At 37.3% G+C, this 21,766-nt stretch overlaps 1 protein-coding gene across 1 annotated transcript; it reads right to left on the reverse strand.

Annotated features, from left to right (window-relative positions):
* Positions 1 to 2,699: 2,699 nt before the first annotated feature.
* On the reverse strand, positions 2,700 to 20,499 carry LOC129279799 (IQ motif and ankyrin repeat domain-containing protein 1-like). Its single transcript, XM_064111984.1, has 10 exons — positions 20,256 to 20,499; positions 17,927 to 18,144; positions 16,456 to 16,620; positions 15,418 to 15,638; positions 14,217 to 14,453; positions 11,922 to 12,066; positions 9,840 to 9,954; positions 8,754 to 8,979; positions 7,073 to 7,201; positions 2,700 to 6,064 (listed from the first exon to the last, which is right to left on the reverse strand). The coding sequence occupies exons 1-10, from the start codon at positions 20,371 to 20,373 to the stop codon at positions 5,905 to 5,907; spliced, it is 1,734 nt and encodes a 577-aa protein (XP_063968054.1). The 5' UTR covers positions 20,374 to 20,499; the 3' UTR covers positions 2,700 to 5,904.
* Between the last annotated feature and the right edge of the window lie 1,267 nt (positions 20,500 to 21,766).

Consider the following 21,766-nt stretch of genomic DNA (forward strand, 5'->3'; position numbering starts at 1 on the left):
GGTGGGTACGGTGCGCGCCAATCATAATCCAAAAGATACCTTCTTTTATTGTTACGTCATCTTGGCCCGATCGATTGTTATCAAGCGGGTTTCAATAGAATGGAGCCCGACCTCAGAGTATGGGGAAGCTGTATTGTTACGTTGTAAATATACTTTTAAGCTCGTTTGAATATTTTTTTTGTTGTTCAACCTTTCCTTTCATTCCGCTTCTTATCTTTTCGGCGCAAGGGTCCCTAATAATCCTATTCTCTCCTTCTATATCTTTAATGTTTATTCGATCGTTTCAGTTGTCTCGTCTATCCATTGATGCCCACTGTCAAATTGATGTTGATGGCAGCACTGGCGTAAATCCCGGGGGGGATAGGGGGGATATATCCCCCCCACTTTTCGAGGAGGGGGGGGATGGCCTGTACAAACATCCCCACACTTTTTACGAAAGAAATGAAAAAAAAAATCATAAGAGACAATTGTTTTATTGGTGAAAATTCTTCCTAAAATACCGCTTAACAAATAAAACAATATTTTGATTGAATCATAAAATGCAAATAAAGAGCCATTTCACCATTTCCAAACGAATTAATTACTTATGTGCTTATTATAACATTGAAGAGAAACCCCCTTTTTCTTCCAATTCATCAATGTTGGGGTCTTTGGGAAGGGATTAAGATGGAATGTCAAAAAATTTTGAATGTAATCTCTAATAAAACCATCATGGGGTAAAAAATATAATAATATTGGAGGGGTATTTGCCGTATGGACATACAGTGGCGTAACTATACGGGGGGCATGGGGGGGGCACATCCCCCCCATCGGCTGACAAAAAAAAACGGGGAAAGGGGGGAAAGGAGAAAAAAGGGAGAAAGGAAGAGAAACGTACGTAGTGGGAAAGAAGAAAATATTATTCATTATAATGTTATATTATATTATAATTATGTTATGTTACATTACAACTTTATGAAACATAATTTGCCCAGGGCTTACGTCTTTTTTATTGTTCCTGGTGCTCGCATTGTCTGTTTAACGAGATATATATAATCCAGTTGTACTAAAACATCCCGTTTTCAAGTCAATATAAACCAAATATATTTCCTAGCACTTGAGTTATCATTTGTTTTATGTAGTGACATATGCTTCTTTTTCATGACTCAAAAGTGATTGCCCCATGTTAAGGTCTTCGTATATATGAAACATTTCCTGTCCGTGATTACGTTCGCATTAGTGGATTGGTGAGATATGTCTGCTCTTCATGAATTCCTAAAATCAGTCCTTAAAATTTCCCTTCTTCTGATCTGAATATCAAAAATTTTTAGCTCGCGCTTCGCGCTCGCATCATTTGGTTAATTAAATACGTATGGTCCTAATTAATTCCTACAAAGAAACCTTAGAATGCCCCACTTCAGGTCTGAATTATCTATGTTTTCAGCTCGCGCTTCGCGCTCGCATTGTTTAGCGAGACAGGTAGCTATCATGATTACACAAATTTGATTATAATTGTCCCTTTTTCGGTGTGAATATAAAAAAAATTCAGCTCGCGCTTCGCGCTCGCATTATTTGATCAGTGACATACACCGTTTAATGACATTGTCCTTAAAATGTCTCTATTAGGTCAGTATAACTGGCAACTTCGCGCGCTCACTAGCGCACTCACTTATTGATTCAAAAATTTTGCTGGTGCCCCCCCCCCCCTCCCCAATGCCGTGACCCACGGTACGCCACTGTGGACATATCAATGACAATTCGTTGCATATCTAAAAACATGATTGCAAAAAAATGCCAAAATATTTCAGTCATCCCCCCCACCCATCAACACGGATTTACGCCAGTGGATGGCAGTCCCCAGTCGAGGACTAACTTGGTTTGTTTACATAAAGATCAAGGCCTACCGGGATCGATCTTTCCACGTATTTTTGCTTTAAATTCCTCTCCTTAAATAGGCCCAACATGTTTTTTCTCTCTCTCCCTCTCCCTAAAATTTAAAATTCCCTTTCAACTTACTTCTCTCTCTCTCTTTCTTCCCTCCTCTCACTTCCATCGATTTCTTCTTGACATATTCCACTGCCTCAACTTTCTCTTTTTTATCAAAAATAGCAAAATATGTCTTCTCTGAGATTCAAATGCTTGCTTTATCACTATGACCAAACATTTGACCTCTTCTTTTCTGTAAACTTGGTACTCTCATCTTAAAAAAAAAAAACAAGACAATTAGAATTCTTTTCAAAATATTTAATTTAAAATCATAAAAAAACTTAAAAATCCAAAGATGTATAATATATATCAATATACACATTAATGGACGGAAGGACGATGTCTCAGTCCTGGATGGAAGAAAAACTTGCTCTGAAAAGAACATGGACGGAACGTATTAGGCCTAATGTGAACAAGCATTTTAATGCATTTCAGAAGTAAAATACAAAAAGAAGGCACTATATATATTAGATCAAGGCTCATGCATTCAGCTTGAATTTCAGTAAAAACTACAAAATCAACATATACTTGCAAACTACTATAATTGCAAGTGGAAATCCATACAAAGATACCGACGTAATCTGGATCTACCGTGTGAGTAACCCCCCCCCCCCAAAAAAAAAAAACAAGTGGAATGCCTCTGGCCGTCTCACCTGCATCACGCGATTCAATATAGCAGCAGTGCTGATTTTGAAAACTACTATGACTCGCACAAGATGTTCAGTGATACTTGGTTACTCTTATTTCCACGTTTTATGAACTAGACCAATACACTTAAAGAGATATGATGGCAATTCAACAAATACATGTACCAGCAACGTGGCCAAAGTTCTTTGACCTTACATGACCTTTGACCTTGATCATGTGACCTGAAACTCGCACAGGATGTTCAGTGATACCTGATTACTCTTATGTCCAAGTTTTATGAACTAGACCAACACACTTTCAAATTTATGGCTGTAATTCGACAAATACCCCAATTTGGCCAAAGTTCATTGACCCTAAATGACCTTTGACCTTGATCATGTGACCTGAAACTTGCACAGGATGTTCAGTAATACTTGATTACTATTATGTCCAAGTTTCATGAATCAGATCCATAAACTTTCAAAGTTATGATGGTAATTCAACAGATACCCCCAATTTGGCCAAAGTTCATTGACCCTAAATGACCTTTGACCTTGATCATGTGACGTGAAACTCATGCAGGATGTTCAGTGATACTTGATTAACCTTATGTATAAGTTTCATGAACTAGGTCCATATATTTTCTAAGTTATGATGACATTTCAAAAACTTAACCTTAGGTTAAGATTTTGATGTTGATTCCCCCAACACGGTCTAAGTTCATTGACCCTAAATGACCTTTGACCTTGGTCATGTGACATGAAACTCAGGCAGGATGTTCAGTAATACTTGATTAACCTTATGGCCAAGTTTCATGAACTAGGTCCATATACTTTCTAAGTTATGCTGTCATTTCAAAAACTTAACCTCAGGTTAAGATTTGGTGTTGACGCCGCCGCCGTCGCCGTCGGAAAAGCGGCGCCTATAGTCTCACTCTGCTATGCAGGTGAGACAAAAAATGACACGAGCACATAATCATTGTATAGCCGAAAGAAGATTTTCTCCCAAATAATTTGATACCATATTTATGTGGTATGTCTTCACACTTGGATAATTAGTATATAGGTATTCTTTGCAGTGGTGTAAATTTTGTCTTGCGTCAAAGTAAGGCACAACTCCAATTAATGAATCCAGATGTCAATGTCATAACTCATAAGCCTGGGTTGTTTTAAAATCCATTGCAAAACACTTTTCAATAATTAACATTAGAATTGTTTAATAAACACTTTTTACTGAGTATCAATTCTCGAGTTAATTTTATTGAATAGAGGTTTGCAAACCGGCTTACTGACTCGTGTAGGATTAAGACATCATTGGCATCTGAATTCATTCATTGCAGCCATGCCTTATCAAACTTTACATCACAATAAAAAAATACCTCCTGATTATCCAAGCGTCAACACATACCACATAAATATGGTAACAAATTATTTTGGAGAAGATACTCTTACAGGCCATGTAATATGTATGTGTTCATGAAGATTTTTCCCTTAAGCTGAAGATTTGTGAGGTGTCATTTTTTTTTACTCACAAGAATAGAGTGTTTCATTAAGCTCTTTATCAATTACAAATGACTTAATGCAAGACTGGAATCCCTTTCTTGTGCTAAGTGATATATCCCTGTCAGGGGCGGATCCAGGATTTTCCAAAAGGGGGGGGGGCAGTTTTTCCTAAGAAAAAAGAAAAAGGTTTTCAACAGAGAATTAAGGATATTTCGTTCACGAGAAAGTTTGACCAAAAAAAAGGGTACGTCCTCAAAAGAGGGGGCACGGGCCGGCTGTGCCCCCCCCCCCCGGGTCCTCCAGTGATTCCTGTGTACACGATTTAGCACTTAAGTACATGTTCCAGTTGTGCGTAAAAATGTGTGTAAATAAAACTGTTTGTAAGACACGAGCGACTTTAACGAACGTTTGGTGATCCTAATCAAAGGATTCAATTACAGATAAATAATAAGTAGCTGTGTTACCCCTGTGGTGTTGTTAGAGAAACATGAAGAACTAATTATTTATTTGACTGGTGATCCTTTCTTGTAGTGAATGATACAGGGTCTACACCAAATTTTCATTCCAGTTGTCCATAAAGTTGCTCGTAACTTACGAACAGCTTTATGGCACACCCCCTGTTATGATAACTGGCAACAAAAAGTAGCAGCTTGATTGATGAGGCTCATTGCAGACATTCATACAGAGGCATTAATCAGTTCATTCATTTCATTTGCCATTCCCTGGGGAATATTTCTAGTATAATAATGGTCACAATGGCCGTGGCTACTGACTTTCTAAAGTGGTGATGCTCTGGAATGGAAATTTAGGCTGAAAATGAGGGTCTAGACCGCGGCACATATTACATAACATACATTAATTTTTATAGTAAGTATCCCCTGGGTCTCATCCTATCACAGTAGCCTTGCCAGAGGATGCCAGTGCTATGTCAGAGATCAACCAGTGATCTTTCCTTATCAAGTTAAATGCTTAAATCCAAGAAAAAATACACAGTAATGGAAGCACTTCCACCAAGGATTGTTGTCTCTGATAGGCTCATGCAATCATTTACACATAAAGTATATGGAATGAACTGAGGTCTATGGAATAGATAACAAAAGCGGTATAAATATAAGATCTGAGATTTAATACAGTTTATATACGAACCAGCACACACAAAATTACAAGGAATTATTGAAAGACACACAATCAACAGTTAACACATTTAAATTTTGAATAAAAATTTTCAATTGAAATATTGAAACATACTGCATTGTTGACTTTCGCACTTCAGTAGGGCAGACATCAATTTTGCTAGCGGATTATGTCGAAAGCAATGGTTGGAAATCGCAAACTTTCAGGAACCATTCTAGAGTGAATATCAGGCTGAGAGTTCTGGCACATAGTTTGACATTATATCCAATTACTTTTAGATCAAATAATATGTTGCTGCCATTACTTAATATGAGCTTTAGGGGCAACAAAAGATGAAAAGGGTCAATTGATCTATGACTATCTTCACCATTAAACCTCGCAACTGTCCATTTTCACGAGGGGCCTAATTTTCCTTGCTGATGCCAACTTTATTTTCTCTTGATAGCATGCGTCACAAGAGAGAATGGAAAATTGACAGAAATACTGAACTGAATGATGAATCTCAGGAGCAGGGAAGAATAAGGATTAATCAGTAACTGTTTATAACAGAGGTTGAAAAATCTCTTCAAAGAGAAGAGAAAAAAAGTGAGTATTGAGTACACTATTGTTGAACAATCTCTCAGGATTTAAATGTAGGAATGACATCACAATAAGGACGCGACTTGCATGAATTCGATCAACCTAGTACTACCCTGAGTACATAGAACCTCTCCATTATCGCGTCATCCAGTTCATTCTTCGAGACTAGGAGCATCTTGAAGTTCTGGACCCTGTTCTGCATGAATTTGTTCTTGTTGTATTCCTCACCATCGCTGTCTCTCACAAGGTATAGATATCTGAAGAAAAAAATACAGATGAATATGTGGGACCTCTTGGGAACACTGATATCTGCTCTATTTAGGGTGCAAACAGGCATAATATTCCCCTCTGAAAAATAGCCAAGGGTCGCTAAGTCACCACCGAGGTCCGAGGCGCCCCGGTTGGGGATACAAGCTCTTGCATAGTAAAGAAATCGAAAGTGATTTTTAAAGGTGAGTCTGCATGATAGGTTTACCATTTCACTTAAAAAAGCAGTAAAAAACAGCATGAGAATGTTCTTGGGCAAAGGATTTCACATTAAAAAAAAATCTGAAAAAAATTATTTTAAATATCGGAATTCTGTTTTTAGTGGGGAGAATATCATGCCTGGGTGCAAATAAGACATGTTTTGCATCTATGGTATGGGAAAAATAATGCTTTGAGTTTGGCGATTATTACGAAGACTCCGCTGCATTAGTAAGGTTGGTCAAGATAATGGGGCAAACTATCACTAGCAAGGCATTGTAGATATTAATGAAATGATTACAATTAGTGAAAGTGATGTATCTAATTACCATTTCGTTTCTTTGGATCTGGCCATCTTTCCAAAGCTAATCTAGGGGGAAGCTGGCAATTCATATATTGCAAAGGAAGTGATAGTTTGTCTCATTAACACTGGTAAAAATAATAATTGTACATTTATATTGCGCAATTACTACTCAACTGTACTGCCTACAGGCGCTCTGGCATTCAAGGAATTTTTTCCTACTGGGTACCCATTCACCTCACCTTGGTTGAGTGCAGAACAAAATTTGGGTAAATTTCTTGCTGAAGGAAAACATGCCATGGCTGGGAATCGAACACACATCCCTCAGATTGAAAGACAAGAGTCAAAACCACTACACCACGATGTACCCATTCACTGAAACCAGTCCAAGGCTTCATATTCTTTTGATTCAAATTTAAAGTTTTTTTTCTGAAAAGCTTCCGTTTGAATACTTGTTGGATAAAACGAGATTGGACTCTATGTGGAATAAAATACTCACTTTTCATTCTCTAGTATACTCTTATTAAGGATGTCTTCTAGCAGTCCTGGCTGAACTTCATCAAACCTTGAAACACACGTCTCAAACATGTCCACCTCCAGGAAATCAAGCACAAACGGTTTGCCATACCTGAGAAAGGATGCAAAAACATGTAAAGTGGAAATATGTCACCATGAAAAATGATTTATTTCTATTAAGTGGAGTGTTTAGACAAGAAGAATATACCAATGACAACAGGAGTTTGGATTGAGAATAATGCTGGAAGTTATTCTAAATTTTGTGCAGTAGTTCAGTCAAATTATTTCAATGTTTTACTAAACAGTCCAGTTGTGGAAAGAATAAAACAAAAATTAATTCATAGTCTAACAGAATGACCACCCAGTCGATCAATTGTGGGCCAGAGTTCTGGGGGGAAAGAATATCTTTCTAGTATGTGACAAAATACCATGACATTCTTTATGTAAAGATCTAATAAAGTAAGAGAGAGAGAATGAAAAAGGAAGAGAGAGGAAGAATGAGGGATAGAAAGAGAATTATGGCCAGAGTAAGAAAGGTAGAAATGGAAGGGGCAGGGGGGGGGGGAGAAAGAAAATACGGGCAACCCCTTCCCAAATATCAATACGTAATAACAAACAAGTGGAACGCCTCTGGCAGTCTCGCCTGCATTACGCAATTCGATATACATGTAGCAGCAGTGCTGACTTTGAAAACAGCTATTAAATAATCATTCACAAAAGAATACTATGTCCATTGACCCAAGATGACCTTTGACCATGATCATGTGACCTAAGACATGTGCAAAACAATCATTTATACTTGATTACCCTTATGTCTATGTTTCATGAACTACATGTGTAGAGCCATACACTTTCTAAGTTATAAAGCAAATTCAACATATACCCCCAACACGGCCAAAGTTCATTGACCCTAAATGACCTTTGATATTGGTCATGTGACCAAACAAGCACAATATATTCAGGGATACATGGGTACTCTAATGTCCCAAGTTTCATGAACTAGATCTATATACTTTAAAGTTATGATAATTCCACCAATTTGGCAATACCCCCACATTATCAAAGTTCGTTGACCCTAAATGACATTTGACCTAGATCATGTGATATGAAACTTGCACAAGATGTTCAGGGATACTTCATTGCTCTTACGTCTAAGTTTCATGAACTAGATCCATAAAATGTCAAAGTTATGATGACAATTCCTCAAATACCCCCAACATGGTCAAAGTTCATTGACCCTAAGTGACCTTTGACCTTGGTCATGTGATCTGAAACTCAGGTAGGATCTTCAGTTATACACTATCACTCTTATGTCTAAGTTTCATGAACTAGGTCCATATACCTTAGAAGTTATGACGACATTTCAAAAACTTAACCTTGGTTAAGATTTCGATATTGATTCCCCCAACATGGTCTAAGTTCATTGACCCTAAATGACCTTTGACCTTGGTCATGTGACCTGAAACTCAGACAGGATCTTCAGTAATACCTGATTACCCTTATGTCCAAGTTTCATGAACTAGGTCCATATACTTTCTAAGTTATGACATTTCAAAACTTTAACCTTGGTTAAGATTTCAATGTTGACGACGCCGCCGTCTATAGTCTCGCTCTGCTATGCAGGCGAGACAAAAATAATAATGAAAAACAACCACTTAACATACCTTATGGCTCCTAACACAGCACACCTTATAACCTCTGGCTGCATATGATTTGGGTTGAGGGCGTTGATGAAGTTAGTGTCCTGATAACGGAGAAACGTTGATGCTCTCCCTGAGTTGTCAAGGAGCATCGGCCAGCGACCATCGGATTTGATCTTTCCTCCCACGTCTCTTAATAACACATCATTCAGCTCCTTGAAGTTCACCTTTACACCTACCTCATCTTCCCCTGAGAGAAAAAAATGATTTTGTGATTAGTTGATAATACAAATTTTCATGAACTTGTTTTTGAAAATAAAACATATAATTTTCAGATAAATCTCATTTATATCCTCTGGATGTCTATAGCGTGTCTTTATGCATCACTCAATTTTCCTGAGAGGCCTAATGCAATTGTGAATAATCTAAATTTGTACATTTGAAGGTTTCATTGGAAACTGTCTTCTTGAAGTTTGCCTAATTGAGACTTGTCTGATCAAAGTTTGACTAATTGAAGAGTGACACATTCCAGAGATTTAATACCGGGTAATTAAAGATTGATTTATTTAAGAAATCATTATTTGATGGTAGGCGAATCTGATATTGACTCATTAAATACTAATCAACACATTTTTGACTAATTAGAGATTTATCAACAGAAAATTTTGTAATTAATTGAAGGTATATATATTCAAAGGCATAGGCTAATATTATTGATGTCTAATTTTAAAGAAAATACTGAACTTTAATTCATGTTGATTTTAATACTGTGCATGCATGTGGATGAAAAAAAAACACCCTGGAAGAAAACAAAAATCAAATTCGTGCAGACACTTTCAAGATATCCGCGCCTGAAAATCAATTACTAAATCTCCTCAGGAAATTAATATAATGCATGTTAGTGTGTGGGACTAAATTAAGATGATGTTTCTGGACACTTTTTTCAAGCACTAAATAATGATTTTTGGGTGCGACTTTCTCTGGGCATCATTTTTATATCATATCACAGACACAGGTGATAGGAGGGACCTTGCAGCTCAGACTTTCTGTAGAGTCAAATCAATGTTTGGCAATGCTGTTTAAGTTTAAAAGTGAATGTAAGGTACTAACCACTGGCAGCCTTCTTTTGCTCTCTAATCTGTAGTTTGATATTATTAACTTTATTCCTTGCTTCGTCAGCTGATAGCTTAGCCATCTCAAGATCATGCTCGGCATCATGAACACACTAGGCAAAATTAATAAACAAACAAACAAATCAATCAATGAATTATTCAATGAAGAAATTAATTTATTAAATAAATTAACAAATGAATGAACACATTAACAAATGTATAAATAAATAAACAAATAAATAAATAAAAAATGAATAAAGGAATGAAATGAATGAATGGATGGATGAATAAATAAATAGATAAATAAATAATAAATGAATGAATGAATAAATAAATAAATAAATAAAAATAAAATAAGTAATAACTGATAGTTACAAGAGCTACAGCAAGCCACAAGAAAGATGTAATGTTACAAAGAACAATGAAGTTCAATTCGAGTAATCACACACTTGCAGCAGACAATAGTTTTGACAGAAGGTCAAGGTGAATTGTTATATCACCACAGTAAAGTTTTGGCATTTTTGAGTATGAAGTATCTAAAATATTCAATATCAGATGAAAATGTCCAGTACATATAATACATGGTACTTCAAAATAATACCAGTCATATTTGCTCTACGATGGCCGTACGGCGAGTCGCAAACAGCCGTTTCATTTAATTTTATCAAATCCACCAATATGTAGCTATTACAAAAAATGTTAAAACGGCTGTTTTCGGCTCGCTGTACGGCCATGGTAGAGCAAATGTGACTGAGGTATTAGCACTTCTAGGCATGAGTATCAATTGTAACTCTTTTGTCACATAATTTTCAATTACACATCATGGAAACAATCAGGATATCACTTGTTAAATTCTGTTTTCAGATCATTGCCAGTAAAACTTTGAAATTTATCTTTAACTTCAAGGAGCAGGCAAGAGCGATTATCACAAGTATGACTGTAAGTAGACCAAAAGCTTCAGTCTCTGTATTTTGGTTGTTCCGCTGAACTACGTTGGCTCCACTCACCATACATAGACTGAAGGGGATGGGGCCCCGTACCTACAGCCAACGTATAGTGAACTAGCGTTTTATAGATCGCGATTTAAAACTGTTTTTTAAGCAAAATTGAAAGTTTCATGGTTTCCATTATCAGGGAAATATAAATAACTTAAGTAATTGCATACCTTGGGCCGGAGTTATTGAAAAAAATCCTCTGGATGATTGAGAAATCTGTCATCTAAGACATTTTCACCTGACCTGACGGTTTTTCTTGCAAGTTGCCATCTTGAATGACGTCATTATCGTTATTAACTTAATGTCTCGAATCGATATATCGCGATTATAACTAGTACTAGTATAACTAGTATCGTTTATCTTCGGTTTCGTTCGCATATGGAGCAGATCGTATAATATCGAAAGCAATATCGATATCACATTCGTGATTGTTGACGTTCGTTCGTAAATATTTTATAGTTTGGCTGCCATTTTGACCATTTTTATCGTGTTCAACCCAATTAAACATCGGTAAAGTATATTTTTCATGCCTTTTTCATCTATATCGTTTAAAGTATTTAAACATTGAAATATCAAGGTCTAAAAGTTTGTTGTTTATACATCCTTAGATTGTAAATTCGATGTGTAAAATTACATCAAACTTTGGACTGTGATTTGACAAAAGGGAGGGAATGAGAACACATGCGAGCCCACACGTACACCCTACCGTCGGTAAATGGGGATTACAGTAAAATGTCAGAAATTGTTGAATAAATCACCAGAAACGACGGTTATTCCTGTCTAGACTGTAAGGTGATTCTAGTCACCCCTGTTCAACAAGGACAAAACCGAATTTTAAACTTTTTATTACTAACTGACTGACTGGCTTTCACTTCAAGACTGCTCATAATGGGCATTTTCGTGGCAAGATATTCCTGAATGACGACAACAAAAGTATGTTTCAGTAATAACTCATTACACCAGAGCAAAAAGCTATAATTTTAAATCCCAACTTTCACCAAACTTGATGAATATAGTAAGTACGTGTATTTGCAATTTAATAGGTCAGTTATTGCTTTATCTGGGATATGCTCCTGTCTACATACTTGTAAAGTGATATCAGTCTTGAATCCAGTCTGCATACACTTATCATGCTCTACTATCCTCTTCTCAAGTTCACAATATGCTCTACTCAGCTGCTTCTGCATCGCATCATTGACCTTCTGCGCTTCTGCAAGCTGATTCTCAAACCTACACAAAAACACCAAACGAGTTCTAACTTTTTGAAATTTGAACTATTACTGTATTTACAACATGAATTCACCCATTAGAGTAACATACTGCAAGAAGGTAAATTGCCAATTCGTCTACTGCCAACTCGTCCACTCATCACATGGTCTATCTTCATTTAGTACAAGGCCATTCCGTCCATCACCATTTCGTCTAACAACCATTTGGTCATATAAACCCTTCATCTAATCACCATTTTGTCTATGACCATTTCGTCTCATAACCAGTTGGTAAAATGCCCACTTCCTTGTCATTCATTTCGCACTTGAGTCCAATTAGACCAAATGGTATATGGACTAAATGGCTATTGGATCAACTGGTCATTAGATGAAATGGTGGGTGGACGAAATGGCAATAAGACCCTGTGGAGAGTGAATGATCTGATGGTAGACCAAATGACAGCAGACGAGTTGGTAATTGGACGAATTGGCATTACACCAACCAAATGAAGAAAAAAAAGCTTGTAAGAACACTGACACATGGCGTTTATATTTAGGATGAAAATGAAGGACAAGTATGCCAGGACTAGAGAAATGAATTAGTAAACGTGCCTCGTGTTCAAGAAAATCTAGAGGGCAATAACAGTGTGATTAGTGAGCAGTGTTCAGCAATTCAATTATAAATATGCACTACAATGATTGTCAAAAAACTAATTGAATCATTCATTGTTCACAGAAAAAAAAATTTGTCTTTATTGGATGAACGAAACGTTTGACTTCTTTATTCATCTGGCTATCTTAATGGTTAACATGATGCAGGCTATGTTAATGGAAAAAAAAACACTCCGTCCCTCGGATAGGATGTTAACCCTTTAGCACCTGAACCGCCCGAGACCGCCCTTCCTATTACACACTGAACCGCCCTTAACCGCCCGTACGTTTTCTTTGCGCTATAGTATATCTTGTCTATGATTTACCGTGGTAATATTGCGTGTGCATACCGTATAGGTTGGCTGCTACATAGATCTGCATAGAAAAGTGTATGCTCCTATTGAGTATAATAGAGAAAAACCGATTGACATGCATCGGTGTGTAGCAAGTTCCAGACTGTTGCGCAGTCGATCTCAGCAAAGATGGCTGCGTCCATGTCTCGGAAAACCACTTACTTCGCCGAAGAAGCTCGGGCCTTGCTATATGTTCATCAAAACGTTGGATATCACACAGAGTGACATCTAGATGTGAGTTGGAATTAATTTTTGACATATTTGATCCAAGATTTGGCGAAAACTTTAGTATTCTGTCAGTGATACTTTACATTTTTTTGAAGGCGTGGGACTGGGGCGGCTGAAACCCGAACTTTTTTTTTTTCTTCTCGCTCTGCAAACGATTGTCAAAGGTCAATATTCATACATCTGATTGAACTTTGCCATGTACCATTCTATTCAACAGGTCCTATGCTACAAAATAAATATAACTTGTAATGAACAAAAGTAAATTAAAAAAAAAATATTTCAATTTGTTTGGAACAATGCCTACTTATTACCAGTTTTATTGTTTCCTCCAGTGAGTAATTGCCATTATGCATAGGAATCTGTAGGTGCTATATGGTTAAATGGGTGACATGTGTAGAGGAGAGTCACCATGTTTGCACGTTAAGATCCCGCTGCACTATTCGTATAAGAGTAGGGGGAAACCCCGGTGTAGTGGTCCACCTGCACTCTCCCCCCAATCAGTTATATCAGGAGAGACCTGCGGGTCATAGTGATTCAGTTCGCTTTTCGCCTTCCAGACACAGGCGACGCCAAAACAAAATAATTACAATAATAATAACATACTTCATTCGATCCCAAAGCATTTTCTTGATAGCTATGCAAAAGTTTGTGGATACATTGCGGAGCAGCAGGGGATCGCTATATGAAAGGAATTGTCGGATGTTTTATCTGACAAAGTCTGTCTTATTCAACAGTTACCATAGCAACAGTCACACATCTGCATTTCTCAGTCACTCGAAACCAAGCAAAACTGTCAGATAACAAATGCTGATTTAACATTCCACAAGTGTGTCTTATCTGATCCACAAATTTTGATCACTATGATTTTGCATTAATTTATTTTTTTCAAAAAAAATAAAAACCAACCACAACATGCGCTTTACTTGATTCAATTACTTACTTCGCCATCTCGGCATTCTGTCTCTTCATCTCTTCCTCTCTCCTCTTCTCCTTCAGCTTCTCGATGTTGCTAAGCAACGACTCCGTCATGGACACATCCCATGATTCCAAGAGATTCTTAACAGGCTCCTGAGAAGCGACCTGTTCGGGTTTGGCGCCATCGTTGGCGTAGATGCGAGGATCGGCTCCGTTCTGAAGCAATGTCTGTACAGCTTCTAAGTGGCCAGCGAAGGCAGCTCTGTAACAAAAGAGGTCAATGAATCCATAACAAATTTTAATGGGGTCAAATATTCATGTAAAAAGAAATGGAAGTCACAACAAAAGTTATACACTAAGGCCCGTATTCTGAAGTCGGGTTTAATTTAAACTCTGGTTTTAAGTTGTGGTTTAACTACGGAAAGTCAGTTGTTACATAAATCTATAACAGTAGAGATCCAATGTATCAGCTCATTTGACTCCCATAACATTATCAACTGCCTGGGAAGGATAAGTATGACAGTTGTATTCACTCTTAAAGAATTAGTAAAGAGCACAGTAAACATGAGAAGCATTCACTGTAAACAAGATTTTGAAACATTTGGCTTCCCATAATTTTAGCACAGAGTTAGACTGTGGTCTAAGTTAAACCTGACTTCAGAATACGGGCCAAAGTATGTACCCACACTGAACAGCAACAGCTGATTTCATCCTGCTTTTTTCAATTGTAACTTATACATAAAATCAGTAAATATTTCATGTTTCATAATTTATATTTCATGCAATCATGATAAATTTATGATTATCTGGGGGAAAAAAAGAAGGGGAAAAAGGAATTTTGGCCCTAAAAACACAAACAATGGTCCATTCGGCCTGAAATCACAAAAGAGGTTAAAATTAAGAGGACTTACAAAACCATAGACTATGCAGATATAACACGAAACTGTGCTTCGCGTCCTTTGCAAAGGGCATGCATTAATCACTACACCTTTCTCAGTGCACACGCCTTTCGAATCACACAAAATTGCATCAGCAACAGTTTTGTAACCCCTCCTGGTTTAAACCTCTTTTATGAATTCAGGCCGTTGAGTTGTAATGCATCCCATTCGGTAAATTTTTTTTTTTCAATAGAAGATGTAAATTTGGAATTGATAAATTATGGTAAAATAAACCTGTAATAGCATAATATATCTTGTTCAGCATGATGAGTAGATTAAAATAAATACCTATAGAGTGGTGTCCTTTCAAATTGGCCTTTCTGATTGATATCAGCTCCTCTGTCGATCAGCATTTGAATGACCTCTGTAGCGCCACCACTGGCGGCTTCGGATAGCGGTGTGTTGCCGTTAGCATCTTCACAGTTGACCATGGCGAGCTGGTGACGTGCACGGGTCGCCCGTCCAATCTCGTCGGTTGAGACACCATCCGTATTGTCACGGGCATCAACCTTTATATTGATTTGAAATGAAATACAAGATCAAATTGAGAATAAAGATCTTATCAAGCACCATAAAATTCTGGAAAATATGTTGTGTCTATAATTAAAGATTGAGCAAAAACACATGTATTCTTGTTTTGTATTTATTTCTTTTGTTCCATGTCAATTAGAATTATTAAAAGCATAATATTAAAAGAATATAAAACATAAATATCATTACAAGAGCAATATTGATCCTTCCAACATTGATTCAGAAGGCCAAAAGTTGAATTTCATTTCTAATGCTTTAATCAGCATCTTATCCCTAGCAAACAGACTAAAAATGTACCCATTGAATACTGGAGTGGGGGGTGGGGGGGGGGGTGTTCAATGACATTTAAATAAATATTCTGGGAATATTAATTGGTCTACAGCTTATCAAACATAATTTTACTTATTCAATCATTTTTTCCCTGGTGACTCATGCAATTTTATCAAAAGAAAGTTATTATCAAAAGACTTTAATAATAAAAATAATATGCAACATTTATATAGCGCTTTATAATACAAATGTTTCTAAGTGCTGCATACTATTACCCCGGCTTTAGCAAGGCTACCGTGATCGGGCACTCAAGCATTCAAGGAATTCCTTCCTGCCGGGTACCCATTTTCTACATCTGGCTGAAGAGTGGCAAATGTAAATAAATGCCTTGCCAAAGGACCCGAGTGCTACGGTGGGATTTGAACCCTGGACCTTGTAGTGCACAGATCGGAGACTTATCCACTGAGCCACAACACCTCTACCTCTTTAAGGGACGCAAGTTCAGGATACCCTACCCGATTTTACCTCTTTCAACACTGTTAGGAGGTCGTCCATGTTACCATCGAAAGCAGATTCTAACATCGTCTTCTCCCAAGTTTTCTCTTGCTTCTTCCTTCTCCTTCTCTCCATCTCCTTCCTGTGCTCTTCCTCTGCCTTTTCCTGCTCTTTCTTCACAATTGCAAGGAAAGCCTTCGAATGAGAAAGAACACATACTGGAATGACTGGTATGAACAACTGGCCAAGCTTCTTTTTTCACAACACAAAGGTACATCCCTCAAAGAACATTTAAAAAAAGAGATAACTACTCAGTTGCAATCACTTTAAAAGCTTAACTTGAGTAGTCACAATAAGCATTGATTTTCATCGTGTTCATTCATTCATTCAATATATTCAATTCATTCATTCATTCAATTCATTCATTCATTCATTCATTCATTTATTCACTCATTCATTCAATTCATTCAATTCATTCATTCATTCATTCATTCATTCATTCATTCATTCATTCATTCATTCATTCATTCATTCATTCATTCATTCATTCATTCATTCATTCATTCATTCATTCATTAATTCATTAATTCATTCAATTCATTCATTCATTCATTCATTCATTAATTCATTAATTCATTCAATTCATTCATTCATTAATTCATTCAATTCATTCATTCATTCAATTCATTTCAAAGCAGTTCAAATCAAAGTGAATTGTATTCATATCATCTGATATGTCTAATTCCAGTTTGTTTTAATACATGATATGATTTCCAGCTGAATAACGACTCAGATACAGGGTGGTATTCACTAGACCATGTTCTTCACATATTCTGCAGCCGTATGGGATCCATTCCACTCTCAATGTCATGAAACGTTAATAAATCAAATGAAATAAAAACAATTAAATGAATATAAATCCTGGGGGGCCAGTCAAATGTATTGCTGTACACATGCATGACCCCAAAAACATGTTTAAAGGGGTGTTTTTTCGGTTTTGGATGCGGGCCGCGTGTGCACTCATTAAGGGTATCAAAAACACCGATTTTCAAGAAAAAGGGTGGTTTTGAAAGACTGGTCAATGGTCAATCGCGGGGTCAAACGTATTTAGGGTATGTTTTCTTTTCCAAAGCTTTTTTTTTAAGACGAGCCAAACATGTTTAGGGTATGTTTTTTCCCCAAGGATTTTCCCTGGGGTCATATTCTGGCGACAACTTGTTTAGGGGCCAAAATGTGTAAATGAAAGCCCATGAAAAACTTGTTTAGGGGGTTATTTTGCACATAGAGTAAAAACTTGTTTAGGTGTTTGGAAATAATCTGGTCATGCATGTGTACAGCAATACCTTTGACTGCCCCCCCCCCCCTGGGATATAAATATAAATTGTGGATGACGGAAAATATATTTTTGAATCAAAGGGTATATTTTCAACACTGTCATGATTCAATTTTTACTAAAAAAGAAAAGAAAAAAAAGAGAAAGTCACAATTTTGAGTATTTTACCTCTTTTTCAAGCTTCTCCAGCATTTCCTCATAATCTTTCTTCTCCTTCTTCATCTTACTCAGCTTACACTGGGCCAGGAAACGACGCACCCATTTCTGTATCTGAATGGATGCCAGGTGTTCCTTGCTCGGAGGTTTGGGCTTGGCCGGAGCCTTCTGGGTAGATTTGCCGGCATCTTTGCTACCTTTTGCTGCAGGGCCAGCTTTCTTGCTTCCACCTGAACAAAATTTAATAGTTCATTCACTGATTCAGGATTCTAGGGAAACCCTGTGCCCCCTGGAAGAGCTTAGATATGAAACCTATAGGCCCTATACCATTTTGTTTTCTTTAAATCATGATGTTGCTTGTAAACTAAACACTGTTGAATATAAGGGAAAGGACTTGGTGACTGTCCCCTGATATTTCCGTACCTCCCCTCCCCTTTAAAATATATAATAGAATAAAATAAAACATAAATTTATAGATAAAACAAAAATAAAAACCCTTCTTCTTCTTCTGTGTAGTCTGCTTCCTCAGTTCAATCCTGAAGATTCTTGCAGAACTTGGTGAAGGGTGAAGACTGAAGTGTGTGTCACAAGGGTAAAGTCACCCATGGGTTCATATCATCTCGCGTGCGAAGGAATATCAGTCATATGCACGCGACACACACGACAAGTCAAAAAGATAGTGGGCTTTTGCCCACATAAAATATCACCAATAATCTGGTATTTAACATTCTGCTATGACACTTACCGAATCATTTAGATCCTTCCGTGACTTCTCCTTGAAGTTTTTTCTTAAAAATATGTATATTTTCTTGATCTTTAGTGAAGATTTCAAGGAGATAAAATTTGGTCAGCGTAGATATCAATTTTCGCTTAAAGAGGGCGCGCGATTTATATTCATATCAAAGACACGACAAGGGAAAGATTAGGAACCTACACTATTTTACACGCAAATCGACGCAAGGCATTACGCGAAGTCCGTGAAGTGTCCAATCTTTTTATTGTATAGACTTTGGTATAGGCCTACCGTGACGTTCGTTAATACTGCTTGTACTGCTGGTTTCGTTCCAGGCATGTGTATTTAAAAAAAAAAATTATATTAGTCATCGTTTTAAATTAATTGCAACAAAAGTGTTATCATCGCCAATAGTAATCCTGAATTATGTTTTTGAAGGTATTTTATTTATTGGTGCCCATAATTAGTAAATTAATCATAAGAATTGCGCATTCAAAGAATTTAGACAGTTATAAAATTACCGAGGAGCTGAATCAAGGTTGTGAAATTTATTAGCGCCACCAACGGGCTTCCTTGTATTTCCGTAGAAGAGACAAACGAAGTCACTTGCTAGGCCGAGGTAAGCGAAATTTGCTCTTTTTAAATGAAATGAGTTAAATATCATTCATATGTATAATTTTGTTATGTATTGCTACTTACCGGAAAGAGCCCCGGTGCGTAGCGAGAAGGAGTTTCGGCAAATATTACTTCAGCAATGAAGCAATGTTTGCCGACTACTTCGAAATCTACGGTCAAACACGGTCCGGTGTACGAGGTTCGTATATATATACGAACCTCGTATTAGTGTGAGTGGGGTAAAGTGCACTTTACCCTTGTGACACACACTTCACCAGGCCTAGACAGCTGGCAGCCGTCTGTTTTGAGGAGTTTTTTAACATTTTTTTTTTTTAAGTTCTCCTCATACACAGACGGCTCGCTAGCGTGCAGCCACCATTAGGGGACATGCAATGCAAAATCCCCCCGTCGGGGCTCTTCAATTTTTGTCTTTAATCAATAAACATTTTGAAAATTAATGCGACCAAAATGCAAATTGATATTCCCTCTTGGCATTAATTGCCAAGAAACGGTGAAAAATCGAGTTAAAAGGAACAAAAACAGTGACTTACCTCGGCTGTCGCGCAAATTCACTTCCCCGTTTTATCCGATCTTAAGTACATAAACATATGGCCATTGAGTCCCCTGTACAGATCGCGCTAGAACTTCGGTCTCTGTATTTGGTGAGTGAAGCCAACGGAGTTCAGCTGAACAACCAACATAACAGAGACCGAAGCTTTTGGTCTACACCAGGCCAAGACTAGAAAGAGAAGTAAATCAAGGGAGAAAACCCTTATTCACCACTAGGCCTAGATGATAGATCTATACCACACATGCAACAAGCATTTTTTAACAGGGCTGCGAAACTGCACTATTGCTGCTCAATGCATTCTGCACAGCTCAGCCTCAGCTACAGTCGGATCGGAAGCAAGACTCAAGAGCGAGGTAGCCAACGGCAACACCATTTTGGGTCCGGTCTGATGAAGGGGAGCACAGACATCAAAATACGCTCACCTGGTGCAGCTTTCCCAGTCGTAGCAGGTTTTCTTGCCCCAGTCCCAGCTTTAGATGTAGTGGCTTTTGCTCCTGGTTTCGCAGCAGCTTTAGGTACAGGTTTACCTTTCGGAGGCATCCTATCCTAATCATGCATGACCGTGTAAAAAAAAATAATTCAGAAAACAGAACAGCGATTCTTCTTCCCGATCGACGTCGAGCAAGTCAAACCGAATATCCCAGTCTCGTTATTATATACATGTAGACTCCACTTAAGACCAACATCTCTGTAAAATAGCATCCACTTATTTATTATTACTTTGGTAATTATGAAAACATGTCTTCATGCTCCTTATAAGATAAAAAACTCGAAATTAGTTATATCAATCGAATAAATGAAACGAAAGTTTACATTAAAAATGCAAATCAACAAATGGTCAAGATTCTGTTCTTAATACAAGACTAGGAATGACGCCGATTTCGTTGTCAAGAGGTAATCTATCACGTACGTACGCCGGTACCGTACGGACCCAACTAAACGCCATCCCCTTTTAAATTGATAACATTTATTACAAAGCAAAGTTTCAGAGTCAGTATTCCTCTTATAAAGTTTCATATCTTGAAGCAGATATAACCCCATCCCCGAGGTGAGGTTTCCCCCCCCCCCCCTTAATTGTAAATTAGACTTCAAAGAAGACCTTTCCTTTCTTTCTTCCCTTCCCCCCTTTCTACACTTTTTGTCACATGCACTTGAAAAATCTCCCATGGCCCCCTCCACCATTTAGCTCAACACATTATATATACATCCCCCTTTTTTCACTTCTCACACAAGTTAACGTATAAAACTCTTTAGCCTGAATACCCCCCCCCCCCCCTCGCTCACTCTGCATATCCCATTTTCCTTCACTGGGGAGGGGGGCTGCTACCCCATCCTCACCATTTCACAAAATATGTATTTCTATTTTCTATGAAGCCCTCACTACCAATTGGCCCACTATTTGATTGCCCCCCCCCCTCTTTCTCTCTCATTATTTTGCATAGGACAATAGAAAATCAGCAAAAAACAATATTCTTCTTGATACATAAAATAGGGGGGGGGGTGCAATTGATCTGTCTCCATTGATCAAGTAATTTATTATTTCTTCACCTTTTCACTTTTTTTGTTACCCCTCATCAGAAAAAAAAAAGGTTGGGATGAATCATATTGATTGACATAGAAAAAAAATTAAAGCAACAAAATATAGACCTATAATCTAACAAAAATCTAAGTTACAACTTCAAAAAAAAATGTTTCAAGAAAAATACTGATTAGGCTCTTCTTACACTAATGACTATTAAACTTCTGTCAAAATATAATCTGCTATATCAACAGAAGATTCAAAGGTTCATTTGATGAATCAAATGCCAGTATCAAGTGCAACATATCATCACTGGCAGGACTCTGTCAATAGTAGTTCAATATTTTTTTTAATTGCATGCTTGAATGGGTAGATAATATCTTAGTTTTATTTTGTGGTGTGCTGTTGTAACAA

Source organism: Lytechinus pictus, chromosome 17, assembly GCF_037042905.1.
Source record: "Lytechinus pictus isolate F3 Inbred chromosome 17, Lp3.0, whole genome shotgun sequence".
Taxonomy (NCBI): domain Eukaryota; kingdom Metazoa; phylum Echinodermata; class Echinoidea; order Temnopleuroida; family Toxopneustidae; genus Lytechinus; species Lytechinus pictus.

Bases quoted from the DNA above. Each gene is read 5' to 3' on its own strand.
- LOC129279799 (XM_064111984.1), bottom strand. From the start codon at position 20,373: ATGCCTCCGAAAGGTAAACCTGTACCTAAAGCTGCTGCGAAACCAGGA. The intron at 18,145-20,255 runs GTGAGCGTATTT...AATTTTGTTCAG, and splicing joins GACTGGGAAAGCTGCACCAG to GTGGAAGCAAGAAAGCTGGC. The intron at 16,621-17,926 runs GTAAAATACTCA...TCTCATTCGAAG, and splicing joins TGGAGAAGCTTGAAAAAGAG to GCTTTCCTTGCAATTGTGAA.